At 35.3% G+C, this 14,885-nt stretch overlaps 3 protein-coding genes across 5 annotated transcripts in view; 1 reads left to right on the top strand and 2 right to left on the bottom strand.

Moving 5' to 3' along the window:
- The window catches only part of LOC132117538 (protein Jade-1-like), a 43,085-nt gene extending 37,943 nt beyond the window's left edge, over nucleotides 1-5,142 (bottom strand). Inside the window, exons 1-4 of one of the 2 annotated variants that reach the window (XM_059526890.1) lie at nucleotides 4,901-5,142; nucleotides 2,234-2,297; nucleotides 1,632-1,717; nucleotides 260-417 (exon numbers count right to left, since the gene is read on the bottom strand). In XM_059526890.1, the coding sequence (XP_059382873.1) occupies nucleotides 260-417; nucleotides 1,632-1,717; nucleotides 2,234-2,297 (308 nt within the window). In that variant the 5' untranslated portion in view covers nucleotides 4,901-5,142. Of the gene's footprint in view, nucleotides 1-259; nucleotides 418-1,631; nucleotides 1,718-2,233; nucleotides 2,298-4,390; nucleotides 4,540-4,900 lie in introns of those variants that run through there. The other variant, XM_059526889.1, reaches the window with a different exon arrangement.
- A 2,268-nt stretch (nucleotides 5,143-7,410) lies between these two features.
- cdkn2aipnl (CDKN2A interacting protein N-terminal like) lies at nucleotides 7,411-11,434 on the top strand. Its single transcript, XM_059526893.1, has 3 exons — nucleotides 7,411-7,663; nucleotides 8,219-8,330; nucleotides 11,243-11,434. Exons 1-3 carry the CDS (start codon nucleotides 7,452-7,454, stop codon nucleotides 11,246-11,248), a joined length of 330 nt encoding a protein of 109 aa, XP_059382876.1. The 5' UTR covers nucleotides 7,411-7,451; the 3' UTR covers nucleotides 11,249-11,434.
- Nucleotides 11,426-14,724, bottom strand: LOC132117540 (ubiquitin-conjugating enzyme E2 B). 2 transcript variants are annotated; one of them, XM_059526892.1, is made up of 6 exons: nucleotides 14,564-14,724; nucleotides 13,732-13,812; nucleotides 13,624-13,649; nucleotides 12,331-12,420; nucleotides 12,156-12,255; nucleotides 11,426-12,000 (listed from the first exon to the last, which is right to left on the bottom strand). In XM_059526892.1, the coding sequence occupies exons 1-6, from the start codon at nucleotides 14,605-14,607 to the stop codon at nucleotides 11,991-11,993; spliced, it is 351 nt and encodes a 116-aa protein (XP_059382875.1). In that variant the 5' UTR covers nucleotides 14,608-14,724; the 3' UTR covers nucleotides 11,426-11,990. The 2 variants fall into 2 exon arrangements, with proteins under 2 accessions (XP_059382875.1, XP_059382874.1); XM_059526891.1 differs by having other exon boundaries at nucleotides 12,167-12,255; nucleotides 14,564-14,723.
- Nucleotides 14,725-14,885: the final 161 nt, after the last annotated feature.

Here is a 14,885-nt window from a genome sequence, read left to right as displayed (position 1 = left end):
GAATTCGGGTTGTAATATCCTAATGATTTTTGGCCAAAAAAATAAATATCTATAATTTTGAGCCATACAATGTATTTTTGTCTATTGCTACAAATATACCCCAGAGACCCCAGGGACTGTGCTGCAGGGACACATAATATGGTGCAACACTATGCAAATTAACTCTGACATCTAAAAAAATGATTTTTTTGTCTAACTTGATTTCTTTGGATCAATCATCAGTCTAGACCATGCCTGTAATTTACTGAGTGACTCTCACCTGACTACAGGCTCAGGGATGGCTTCCACATTAGCTGGCACCTGAACACCCTTCTCCCATTCCTGCCTCCAGGGGTCGGAGAGGAAGTAAAACTCCTCTGGGCTCAGTTGAGCTGAATCAGGCAACTTCATGGCTGTAATAAAATCGGTCCGAAACACCTGAAAGAACAGAACATTGGAAACATTCAACAAGAATCAATCCCTTCTCGCTCTAGTGACATTTTCACTGGCACCGAGGCAAAAATTCAATATTTTGCAATGTTTTAGAAAGCAATTTTTATGCCAGAAAGCACAAAAACTAAACCCTCAAATATGTATGAACATGTAATATGAAATATTAAGATGCCACCACAGAATACAATCATACAAACAACTGCTTTTAAAAATTAAATTGTAAAACGTTAACGTTTTTTGAGTGGGTGGCTTGCCAAGAAAAAAAACGTAGGGTGTTACGTGAATTCATCCACTGGTGTGTGAAATGTGGTTTTAAATCAGACACATATGTAATATCTAGACATCTGAAGTATTGGGGGTAATGCATTACTTTTTATCATAATTGTTTTAATGATGTGGGATCCGACATTATCAAGTATGCATGAGTTCATGCAAAAAAAAAAAAAAACACGATGTTAAATCATTGACTGTGTGATGAAGCCTAGTAGAATGCTGTATTTCAAGTTAAGAAATAGCCCTGCATGGGTTATGTTTTTTATATTTATGATATAATATAGGAAGATACAGAAATGGCACACAAGCTAGAGTGCTGTTTTCCCGAATATCAGCATGTGAGCGCAATCACAAATATTTTATTGATTTAATACAACAAACAATAAGTTGATGTTGAGCGAGTTACATTTTATTGTTTTTATTGTTTCGCCAGGTGAAAATAGTTCCAAAGCTGGATCAGAATGTTTCACTACAGTGTTACATTCCTGAATTAATTTGTTTTTGTATGAATCATTAGAGTCAGTGATTCAATGATCCATTCATAAAGACAGTCACTTGCTTCACTTCTTAATGAATCAGTCACTGAATGAATCTTTTGAATAAGTGATTAAAAAAACAAATCACTGATTAACACAAGCACTTGCTGCCACCTATTGGTGGTTTTAGTGTGATATTTATCATCTATTTATCTATCCATGAAAGGCCTAAATCAGTAAAAGCACAAAAACACAATCAGCACAATATTGTTTCATTATCATCATCTTAAAAAAAATAAACAAATACTGAGATTTCATTATTTTTTCCTAAATATCGCACACCCCTACCATCCACCCAGTTCATTAATACATAGTTTTTTATTTCTTACAAAAAATGCTGACATCAATGATAAAATCTGATGTGTTTAATGATGAAGCCGTATTTCTCACCTCGGACGGTTTCTTCTGCTCATGGCGTATCCATGTGCTGCTGGTCCCTGTGTTCTTTGAAGACCCTGACCAGGTGGTCACGTGACCTGCAAGAGATTGAAAAAAAAAGTTGAAAAACTTTTTTTTTTTAATTCAGGTCAATAAAATGTATTTTGAAAGATGATTTCATTCTCGTGTAATACGTGTCATCTAGCACATAATTGTAAGCAGCTGTTGATTAATTATTGCATTAGCCACTATTACTCTCGAAGGCCTCTAAATGATCAAAACTTTGTTGATAAACCTGTTGCACACGATCTACGACATGTCTTCTTTTAGCACAGTCCACCTGTTTCATGCGTTTACTGCAATTAAATCTATACTAGTCAAATTGTCAGATACGTAGCGACAGCTGATATTTATGTCGTTTTATGTACAGTAAGTAGTCTGTTATAGAGATCTCATTGCATCTTACATTTGCACTAAATTGTTTTTCTCAAATGGGGTCTTTGAAAAATAGGGTTTTTTGTTTTTTTGAGTGCGAGTAGCAAATTCTCACTATTTACTACTTTGCTATATTTGATCTTAATCTGTAAAGACGTCATGCAGTGTTGATCACTCACTGTCGGTGGTGTCCGAGTCGTTGCTGCTGGTGGAGTATTTCCTCCTCTTCATCTCACTCTCCATCTGTCAACAAAGAAGGGATGAACAATTATCAGACTCTGCTTGAAAGCTCAGTATGAAGGTAGAAATGAATGAATCTACAAAAACCTCCATTGCATATTTTTGTTGCATCACATTAAAAGTGTTTATTGCTAAAAATGTGTTCATATATATATATATATATATATATATATATATATATATATATATATATATATATATACACATTCAGTTTATGTATATACCTTATATACAGTATGTGCTTCTTAAAATTAGTAGTTATTATTGAAATATATCACAATATTTCGTTTGTTTCAATTTTAGCAGTAAACCTCTGTTGTGCAGCACTTTTTGCTACAAGATAAAATTATTGTTAAAGTTGAATTTAATTACATAAAAAACCTAAGTAATCTGTTTAATAAGTTTTATGCATTTATTTAATTACTACAGTGTTTTGATGATAAGATTGTATTAAATTATTACAAAAAAAAATCTGAACATAAAACGAACAAAACAGAATTTCTGGGGGGGTACTAATATGGTCATAATGTTGTTAAAATGTTAATAAGCTGTTAAAGTTTTATGAATTGTATTAATTTGACATGCCTTTTGATTAATGCAATTTAATTAAACCAATATAACAGAATTTAAAAAAAATTGAATGGGGAAAAAAAAACAACAACAACGTATTTCTCGGGCCCCTAAAATCTAAATCTATTTCACAGATCCATTACTTTTTTTTTTAATGATTACATTTACATTTAGTCATTTAGCAGACGCTTTTATCCAAAGCGACTTACTGATGAGGACAATGGAAGCAATCAAAAACGAATCAAATTACAAATCTACTTTTTACTACTTTGCCATTTTGGGGTATGGACAGTAATTGTGCAAAAAATAAAATCCTAATTTAAAGATGTTTAGCATAAAGCATTTTGTCAAATAACATGTGTCAAATGAAAAGGCACAGTAAATGAACATTTTCAGTGTTTCTGATTCTGGTTTATAAATCAGAGCATCACTCATCCGCTCGTCGTCCAGGTCTGTCAGATAAACACTGACAGGGAACATCAGGAGCGCATGCATCCCTCACAAACACTGAAGCTGCAGCACTAAACACCACGGCTCTACTCACTGTGTTATGGGTGATGGGAACAGGCAGAGCTTCATTCATGAATAACCCCCTCACACGAGAAACACACACTGTGACCATGTGACCGCCTCGCCGCCTCCTCCACCAATCACACGGCAGATGACAAACACACTGCTCCACTGGGATTCAATATTGTAAAATTATACTCAATGTGCTTCAAATTCAGATATAAAACATGCATTTTACAATGGACTTAGCCAAACTGCCCTGGATTTTATGTATGTATAATATAATATACCATATAGTTCTAGAAAACTTAGTACAGTATTGGGTAAAGTCATTTCTTTATATTACTACAGTTTTTATATTACCCCAGTAACTATAGAATTACCACAACTAATTAATTCAAACACTTTACTATAGTATGGTTCAAAAACACTATAGTAGGTATTCATGTGGGAGTGCTATGTTCTACTGTTCGATCTACATACAGCACTTGAGAGCACTGCATGACAACAAAGCACGTGCATACATCCCGTTCAATGGTAAACTAGATTAGTAACAGCTCCACCGACGAAAAGAAACATGCTTTCCCGTCCCTCGAGCGCAGCCACGCCTCCTCCGCGTGACGTCATGCCCCAGTGTGCCGTGAGCAGCAGCAGACTGTAGGGGGCGTGGCAGTTGACCCGCAGGGTGTTTGTGAATCTGAAGCATGCTAGGCCAGCATTCGGTGCTCAGAACTTAGCATGTCACTAAAACAAACCACTGATTTGAGTTTAAACAAACGATCCGGGTTCAAGAGGTTCAGCGCGCTGCACTTTCAAAACAACTTTACCAGTCGCAGAGTAAAAGCTCCAACCAAAGAACTAACGTTACAGTTGCACAGAAGAGTTTATCAATAGATCAAAAACATACAGGTCTGCAATCGCATCAGCCTCTGTAGAACATGCCAGAATTCAGCCGAACTTGATAGGATTGCCAAAAACACATTCTGAGAAGATGGCACGCGGTTTTTTCGCTTTACCTTATTTGCAGTTTGCACAAGAGGGATGTCCTCGATGTACGGAAACCAGGGGATCATCTGAGGCCAGGCACATGTAGACGAATTTCCCCTCCACAGACAGAAATAAAAGTTACTATCGGAGGATTGAATCCCCAGCAGCGCCCATCCGACGACCATACACTTATTTATTCGTGCTCCCCAAAATTGTTTTTTTCAGCGTTACCTCAGAATCCTGCAAAGTGAAGCGCAATAACGTGACAATCCATCACGAAAGCGTTTACGAATTGCGACACGCGTTTAAATTTCGTTTCTGTCCGCTTTGGCGTTCCATATTCCTGCGTAAACACGAGCGGCTGAGGAGAGGCTTCTCTCGAGCGAAAGCAACATAACAAGCTCACACTTATAACTCTTTTGGCGCCATATTAATGACGTACCAAAAAATTCCGTTAGCAGCGATTGAGGAAAACTCCGTTATTCCTCGGAAGCGTCACGGACGGCGGAGAAACACGCGGCGACAGCGCTGTGCGTTACCTGTCAAGTTTGAAAACGTCCATCAAGAAGCGAGCATGAAGAAGAAAGTCATCGGCTTCTCTCCTCAAATGAGTGAACGGGGCGGTTCGCAGAAATAATCCGAGGGGGGAGCCACGGACGAACACGAAGAGGAAACGCTGTTCACGACAGCTTCAGCTGCACCTTTTTTTTCTCGCTCAACCGAGCAACTTTGTAACACCTAATGTTTACAACACGAACACGTGCAGAGTTTCTCACGAGGGAACGTTATACGAAGTCACGTGTGATTCAGACAAAACAATAACTGTGCCTCAGCTGAAGAGGAGGAAAGAGTGCTGGCCCCAAAACATGCACAAACACACAAATATCAACATATTCAAGTGGCATTTGATTAAAAAAAATCTCACTTTTCGAACACGATATGAAACAGCAGATCTAGTGAATCTCTCTACTGTGGTTCTAACTTCTCAAACACCAGCCTTGATCTATTTCTTTTGACATAAACAACATTTGTAATTTATGATATGCATAATAACAAGCAATCACCGTGAGCAAGAGGTTAAAATAATATAAGTAATATTTTACATTTAAATATATTATTATGTGTGTGGGTCAAAGACATTAAAGTGTCCGCATAAAATACATTTACAAAAATGATTTTATATCCATAGAAAAAATCACATTAAATGCAAGTGTTGTAAGGTTTCAAATATGTTTTTGGATAATAAGATATAAAATTTTGATTGAAAAATAATTCTACATTGTCATTCAGTGTAACACTGGTTATTCTGACCTGTACATATTACAATATAGAATAAGTGAGCATATTACATTTTATTGGGTTTTAAATTAGTAAAAAAAAAATCTTACTGACCAATTTGCAAAACCTAGGATAGTGCGACATTTAAAAAACAAATGGAAAATAAGAACAAGTTAGTATTTGGGGGGAAAGTAATTATATATATATTTTTAAAATGTCATAAATAGATTTTTTGTTGTAAATATAAATCAGGGGGCAATATATTTATTTTTTGCTCAGGAAAAACAAAAATACAATTAGATTAAACAGGGGGGGGGGCAATCATTTAAAACAGTATTGTTTTTATGATTAAGTCCTTTTTCGAATTTGATCTGTACACATAAAAAGTAAAAATAATTAAGTTTTTTTTATGTGTGTGAATATATAGAAAGAGGTTTACTGCTACAAGCTGTGAATATATAGGAAAAATATATTTTTATATTTATTTCTGTGATGTGCAGCTGTATTTTCAGCATCATTACTCCAGTCTTCAGTGTCACATGATCTTCAGAAATCATGAAAATATACAGATTTTCTGCTCAGTTGCATTATTTATATTGCCATTTATATTGACATAAGATTATTATAATGATAAGCAAGGTGTCAACACTCGTTTCATTTAAACTCTGCACCCCTTTAAACAATAAGGACAATATATTGTCATATTAATACTGATGGTTAGAAATAAACCTGAGTCATTGGTTTGCATCTCTGCCTCTTGATGCTTTGAAGTGTTTGAGTGATGTTGCAGACAGAACCGCTTCCTCGATTATAACGGTATGACTCATATTACACTATTATGGATGTTGTAAATAATCTTTCTCTTGAGGACCACAATCTTGCAGCTGAAGCACATTTGTGTTTCAAATTATAGCGTTCGTCTGACCAAGCACACGACTCATCAGATTTCCCCCCAGAGTCATAAAACATGCCATTATTTTGCCATAGCAATCTGTTTTATTGTGGAAAAAGGGGCAAAGAACGGTAAAACTATCACACAAATGATTATAATTATGTGGCATGCATATGAAGCAACATGCAAAAACAAGAATACATATTTTTATATTAAACAATTACATCATGAAGCATGTGGAAAAGAGATTTTAAGAGGTTAGGGGAAACATTTTTTGTAAATTTTTGTTTTTGTGCACATGAAAAAAAAATCTATGGTGTGAGGGATAGATGCACAGTGTTGTTTGAAAAGGCATGTTTGTAAAAAAAAAAAAAACATGTTCTGGTGACATCGATTTAATCTTGTACCATAGGCCTACTGATATAAAAATACAAAGAGAAATAAAATATATTTTTTGCTAGTTAAACATTACATTACATAAATCCTTTAAAATACCAACAATCAAAATAAAACACTCGCTAAAAAGATGTCACGTGACCATTAACCAATGACAGAGAACCTTGAAGGTGCTAAGGCCTGGCTAACCTTGAAAATATAAGGCCTGCCTAAAATCTCAAGGGATACTAACAGTAAATATATGTTAAAGAGGATCGGTGGACAAAAAATAAATAAATAAATTGGCAAGGCCTGCATAGAATTAACGGCTGTTGTGTGAATAAAATGTAATCATGTGCTTATCATTAAAAAGTTACTGTAGTTAGATTACAAGAATTTAAATTTAACATAATCCAATTACAAAGAATTCAGATAAAATGTAATCAGTTTGTAAACGATGACAGCGTTGTTTTCTTGGTCTACTGTCCCTTTAAGACGAGCACCTCCTGACTCGGAGTGACGTCATCATCGCCCCGGCCCGAGACATGGCGAGCACGGACGTGGAAGATTTTATCGGTCAGAACAGGCACCTTTCGGATTTAGTCGACACGTTTCGCAGCATTTCCGAGAGCGAAAAACACTGGAAGTGCAGGAGGGAATTTTTATTCCGAAACATCAACGATTTTGAGGACCCTCACCTGGATCAGCTGCTCGCGCTGTCGATGGTGTGGGCGAACCACGTGTTCCTGGGCTGCAGGTCAGAATAGAAGCACTTACATCATCATGAACTATTAGGAAACATGAAATAGTAAAAAAAAAAAACGATTTATTACTCTGAGAACAATACAAAACATTATTATTAATTGTAGAATAGTTGAGCAGCAAATCAGCAGTGAGTTCTGAAGATCACGTGACACTGAAGACTGGAGTAATGATGCTAAAAATACAGCTTTGATCACAGAAATAAATTCTAATTTAACAGATATTCACATAGAAAACATTTATTTGGAATTATAATAATATTTAACAATTTTACTGTACAAATTTATCTTCAAAAATAAGAGATTTATTTCAAAACCATAAAGAAAAGTAACTGCATTGTAAATTTAGTTTAAAAAGTTTCAAACACTTGTATGACTATCATGTTTTTCCCCCATTTTAAGCAGCAAACATCTTGAATAAAGATTCAAGTTTAGTTTTATTTCTAGAGATCAAAGTGCTACACGACAAACAGTAAAATGCAATAAAAAGAGAAAGACCCGCTGTTGCTTCATCTAGTTTCAGGGATTGTGTTGTGGCTCATGGTTTGTAGGTATGATCCAGTTCTGCTGGAGAGGGTGAGCGAGATGGCAGAGGGCATCGTTGTGGAGGATGCTCCTGTTTTTAAGACCAGAGATGAACTGATCAAACAACAGCAACAGAAGGTACACGCTCCTGCTTTCATTCACTCGGTCCTTCACTGAAGACGTGCTGAAGTGTCTGTTCTCTATGGAAGGCCGTTTAGGATAAAACCAATGGAAAATGTCATTCTGACTTTTCAGCTCACATTTCTGAAATGTATTCAGAGTTGCAAGTTAATGGTCCCCCAATTCAGACGTTTTCTTTCAAACTGCAACAGCGAAAAGGCAGAACTGTGAGAGAAATGTAGAGTTCTGAACATGTGTGTGTGTATGTATGTCTATGTATATATGTGTATATATATATATATATATATATATATATATATATATATATATATATATATATATATATATATATATATATATATATATATATATATATATATATATACACACACACAGTGGTGGAGGAAGTACTTAAGTTTAGTACTTAAGTAAAAGTACAACTACCCTGCAAAATATATACTTAAGTAAAAGTATAATTACTACATCAACATCTTACTTAAGTAAAAGTCATAAGTACATACTTTTAAATTTACTTTAAAGTATTTTTTTAAGTAAAAGTACAATCAGTTGTCTCAATGTCTGGGCTGTTCAATTGTAACAATCACAAACAATATCTATTGTGTACTGGAAAGAGTTGTTGTGCAATACTGATGCTGTAAAAATCTGGTTATTTACTTATTACTCATTAAATAATAATTAAGCTAAGCCACTTATGACATACAATTTATTTTATTTTTACTATACTATTAAGAGCAGTAAAAAAAACTCAAAAGTACACAGGTGAGTGTTATTCTGAACACTTTAATCAAATTTGTATGACCAGTTTATTCTGCTCAACAACAGTTGCTTTAGTCCTTTACCTTGGCCTGCATGGGGAAAACGTAGCTAAAACTGCATTTGAGGCTTATACTCCATTGATTACAGAAAATCCAAAAGCATTAGGCTAATAATGTATAACACATTAGAATGAGAAAAAAAATAAGCACCAAACAAAATTTGACAAGGGTGAGTGCTTCTCTTAAAACATGCAAGCAATATTGCTTGCATTTAGAACTCTGATCAACCTAACATTAACAGGACAAAAAAAACAGAACCTATGTGAAAAACAATGAAGTCAATATAAAGGCAGATGTTACGATTGATGAGCAGAAGAAACTTCTGTCAAAAACATCAAAAAAAAATTGTTCACAATCGAATCAAACCAAGATATAGTTTTGCCTGCATGCTTACTTGTGAATGTCAACTAAATACCCAATGTTGAATGGTAAAGAAGCTAGGGGCCGACGCCGTATAAAAAGTTTTTCCTCGAGTCAAAACAAACAGCTATTTTAGCCAACTACGAATGTACAGATATAGCAGTAGTTTGCTCATCTCCAAAAATGTAACGTACTAGCAAGCTATCGTCCCTGCTGTGCTAATAACCAGCTAAAGAAGTTGCCCTGTTAGGGTACCACTAACTTACGTCAAACAAATATTATACTGGTGTGATATTTTTGTTATGTTGACATCCGTTTTTCTATAACAGCCATAGCACCATGTCGTAGCAAGTTTGTAACTTAAATATTAATAACTAGCATTGCATGTCTTACCTCTATATGTTTCTTCAAATTTGAAGGGGAGTTTTTAAACGCCAACAGTTCTTTGCGTTGAGGTAGCCACTTGACACATTGAAAACGCCAGGAGTCATTCTTTGAACCTTTAAATTCAAATAACTTGCTTAAATAAGGGCAGGGATGTCTCTCAGAATCAGAGCTGCAGGGCACAGGCTCAAGTTCAGTCGAAAATGTTGACTCTTCGTCCATGTTTGATATTTGGTGTCCACCGTGTCCTTTTCTTCGATTTACATCAGTTCCGCTTGTGTTGTTTCAAAACGCGCGCTGAGCGCGTGAGTTCTTTGACCAATCAGATCTCCGATCCGTTTCAACGTGCATTGGCCAGCAACGCCAAAACGTCAGTCGACCAAAAAAAATTGTATGCAAGATTCGGAAGGATGTAACGACACTCATTTTAATAATGTAGTGGAGTACAAAGTACAGATAATTGCTGAAAAATCTACTTGAGTAAAAGTATAAGTATGCATTATTTTTTTTACTTAAGTAAAGTATAGATACGTAAAAATTTACTTAAGTACAGTAACGAAGTACAAATACTTCGTTACATTCCACCACTGTATATATATATATATATATATATTGAAATTCTGACTTTTTCATAAGATCAAAAGATACTATTACCCTTTTACACTTTATTTTGCAAATATAAATGTCTGTCTGTTCATCATGCAAAGTTATTATTATTATTATTTTTTTGGTTACAATATGCCAGTTGAGTATTCAGGGTTAATCTAATCCTTTTTGAAGCAGTTCATTGAATACGGAAACAACTTTTACTCTGCCTTCTGATACAAACTGCAAAAAAAACTGTTTCTTCCTCAGCATTTTTGATGCTTTCCAGTGCAAATATCCCTAATTTTACTAGAGAAGCAAAAGTCTTGTTTTCTTTGAAATCGATCAAGAGACAAGAACATATATCTACTGTTTGGCTCCAAAAAATAAACTTAACTCAAAGGTAAAATAATATTTCATACCCTGTGTTTGTTCTAGTTTTGAGCATAAACTCATTTAAGTTTTTTAGAAAACAAGACTTCATGTGTTCAGTTTGCGTCTTGACTCGAGTGAATGTTGATTGAAGGATGTTTAGATGTTTGTATTGGGGAAAAAAACATTCGTTTTTGAAATGCATGCAACATTTCATGTGAAAGGGCGAATTAAGATCAGCTACACGCTAATCATTTACTTATTTTATAGTTGGAGAAAACCTGATCAAATGTCTAGAAAGAAAGGCATGCCTCGCACAGGATGCATAGAGTAAATGACCAACCCAAACATAATTAAATATATTACAATTAATCTGTTCTGTCTTTTCTGCAGAGGTGACGCCTGCACGACTCCTCCTCGTCACATCTGATGAAGAAGCCTGAGATCTGTGCATCATCACCACACTTGTTTTATCCCTAGCTGTACATACGACGACCTGTTTTTGGTATTTTTAAAATACTTTTTTTTTTTTTATTATGCATGTTTTAATAATTAGCTACAATAAAAACGAATGCATTCTCTTCACCCCAAGTCTGAAAAATGTTTTATTTTCCTTTGCATACAGCATATTATAAGTATAAATGTTCACAAGAATCCAACTAAAACATCCCCTTAACTCCGTGATCCAAGCATTACCCGCGTCTTCTCTCAAAACTCGCGAGCATCGAGATGCATCGTCAAACACAGATACAAAAAAATGATTCCCAGTCGATCTTCAGGTGCATTTAAAGGCATGTCAGATATATTACTGATGGTTTACTGAAGCTTTGAGATGGACCTATTTAGGGATTGCACTCTTTGCTGATAATTTGCATTCAACTGCATCCATCTGTCAACAGTATGATTCAGATTTTGTAAGCAATAACTTATCATGCAGTTAAAAGAAATAAATAAGCACACACATTCAAGGTAAAATGCATTTGCGAAGAACTGGGTAATCCTATGAATGATGTGTAGCTGCGTTATGAGTCGAGCCAGCTCTGCTCCACGATGGCTGAGACTCTCTTCTCATATTCACGTTTGTTCTCCTGATAGAGCTGAGCCGCTTGACTGTTGGCTGGGCTGTTGGGATTGGGCTCGTCTAACAGAGACTGAAAACAGACACAGATCTGAATGAGTGTTTGATCACACAACAGCCGTCAAGAACAGCAATGCAGATATACATGCAAGCATACACGCGTATTTTAATCTGAAATATTGTTATTGTGTAATAAAATACATAAACAGAAGTGTGACGAGAACAAACCCATCATGCACCTGGATGGATGTCAGAATGGAGGAGACGTCGTACGTGGGACTCCAGCGATTCTGAAGAATGTCTAAACATATGCTGCCATCTGCATAAACTGACAAACACAACATGATTCATCAGAAACAGCGCAGATGCTGATCGGCCGGCGTTACTCCAGACTGCAGCTCACCATTTGGGTGAAACATTTTGGAGATGAAGCGAACCGTTGGAGGCTTGTTGGGATATTCTTCTGAAAATTCAATAACCAGCTTAAATGTTCCTGCGGAGAGAGATTTAGGATGAATACGAATAACATCAACATGCCTCTTTGTGGCATGGTCAGTAAAAAAAATGTACATTTGTGTCCCTGGAGCACAGAAGCAGTATGGGGTATATTTGTAGCAATAGCCAAAAATACATTGTATTGGTTAAAATGATAAAAACAATTTTTAATTAATAATGTGCATTGCTAAGAACTTATTTATTTTCTCAATATTTCGATTTTTTTTTGCTCCCTCAGATTCCAGATTTTCAAATAGTTGTATCTCAGACAAATATTCTTCGATCCTAACAAACCAGACATCAATGGAGAGATTATATTCAGGTTTAGATGATGTATGAATCTCAATTTCGAAAAATTAACCCTTATGACTGGTTTTTTTGCTCCAGGGTCACATCTGACTAGGACTGCAACAACTAATTGATACAAAAGTAATCAACGGCACATTAAATTAGAGCCTGCTCCCTCTAATCACATTTGAGCTGTCTGTGAAGTCTGAGCCTTTACATACAATAGAAATAATCACATGATTTTCTAACACGTACAGTTAAGGATATAAACTGTGAAATGTTAAGATACTTTTCTATTTTTAATGCAATGCAACATGCGGTTTAAAATGAATTATATTGTAAAAAAAAAAAACACAAAATAGCATCAAACCAGTGTAATAGTTGGCTATTTTGTTTTATTAATACTGAATTACCTTATTTAATTTTTTTGTCTATTAAGTGGATTATATTTTTTTTTTACAAACTAATCAAATAATGTTCACACTTTATTTTAAGTACCAAATAACCATTAACTACAACATTGACCTCAATTACATCCTTATTTGCTGTTTATTAATAGTCAGTAAACTAGTTGTTAGTTTAGTTATACGGTGGATAAATGGATCTAAAATATGATCAAGCAGAATAAGACATTATTATGAAAGTTTTGCCCTTCATAAATACTAATAAACTGTCACTATGATAGTAATATGCATGCTTATAAGCTAAGAGTGAGAATTGGTCCTTAAAATAAAGCGATACTGAAATAATCAACTAATAATCACTAATCCGCATCAACACAACTGTTAGTTGCAGCCATAAAAATGATGCCACAAATACATCAGGTCTTCAAAGCTGCTCATGATTCAATAACTAACGCTGATTTCATGGTTATTAACGAGTGTTTGTTTGTAGGAGTCCAGGAGTGTCTCACCATCTTCAAAAGGAGTTCCTACAGGCCTGCAAGGAAACACAGGAACACAAGCATAAACATGTGTAACAGATACGCATCTCTTCATGCACAGCGATGCTCCAAACATACCCAAAGATCACGGCGTTCCACAGCATGATGTTGTTTTCTGAAGGAGCACCGCTCACACCAGTCGGAGGATCTTCCTGAAGTCTGCAAACCAAGAGGAACTAGCTATTAGTGAACATATATAAGTGATGTTTCACTATTGTTTAAAACAGGATCTACATTTTCATTCAATGTAAACATGTATGTGCATTTCATCAAATTATTAGTTTACATGTATTTGCATTCTAGTTAAAGACACTTAATGTAAAGTGTGACGTAAAAATAGTTACAATACAGTTTCTCCCACAAGAAAAAAATACTATAGTGTTTCTAAACCATGCTATAGGAAAGAACTAGAATTAATTAGTTGTGCTAATCCTAGTTGCTGTTGTAATATAACTAGTAATATAAACAAAGTGCTTTACCCAACCATGGGATACATTATACTACAATACACTACAGTATTTATTAAAGTTCACTTACAGTATGCTGTAGCAATCATTAACCAGGTGTTGTTAATACTATAATATAAACAGTACTATAATACACTCTAGTTCTAGTGTTTAGTATTTGTTTTCATGTGTGATGCTATTAGCAAGGGCTGTATCTTCAGACCTACACAACATTTGTGCCCTAAACAAGTGTCTATGATGCCCACAAATGCGGTGGACCCTGACAAAACGTACTATGGTACTGTACTATGGTAAAAAGAAACAAGAAAACAAAAACATCGCGACCGAACTCTCGTTTAGCTCGTGCTAGCGCAGGCCTAGCGGCTGACGCTGCTAACGGCTAACTCAGTCCGGAGTATAAACAGCCTCAGTTCGACACAAAACTCTCGTCTGAAGACACAAACCTCTTAAAGTCTCTCATGAGCCGCCGTCTCGCAGGAGTAGACATGCTTTAACAGAGGCTTGCTCTCTTAAACCGAGCAGAAAATGAAGATAATGCCTTGACCTGGCCACAGCCGCGGAGCGAACTATTCCTCTGTTTGTTTACAAACACACTCTGATAATGAACATTTAATTTAATTATGAAGAAACTCTTCATAGCTGAGTGTTACTGTAATGATCATGGTATTGATAAACGATAAAGACATATCTTGTACAATTATTAATACACACGGGAATGTTTCATATTCATTAACTTAAATGAAAAGGTCAGACTCCATACCAAAT

This window comes from Carassius carassius, chromosome 36 (assembly GCF_963082965.1).
Source record: "Carassius carassius chromosome 36, fCarCar2.1, whole genome shotgun sequence".
NCBI classification, from domain to species: Eukaryota; Metazoa; Chordata; class Actinopteri; order Cypriniformes; family Cyprinidae; genus Carassius; species Carassius carassius.
This window is presented reverse-complemented; position numbering and strand designations above follow the sequence as displayed.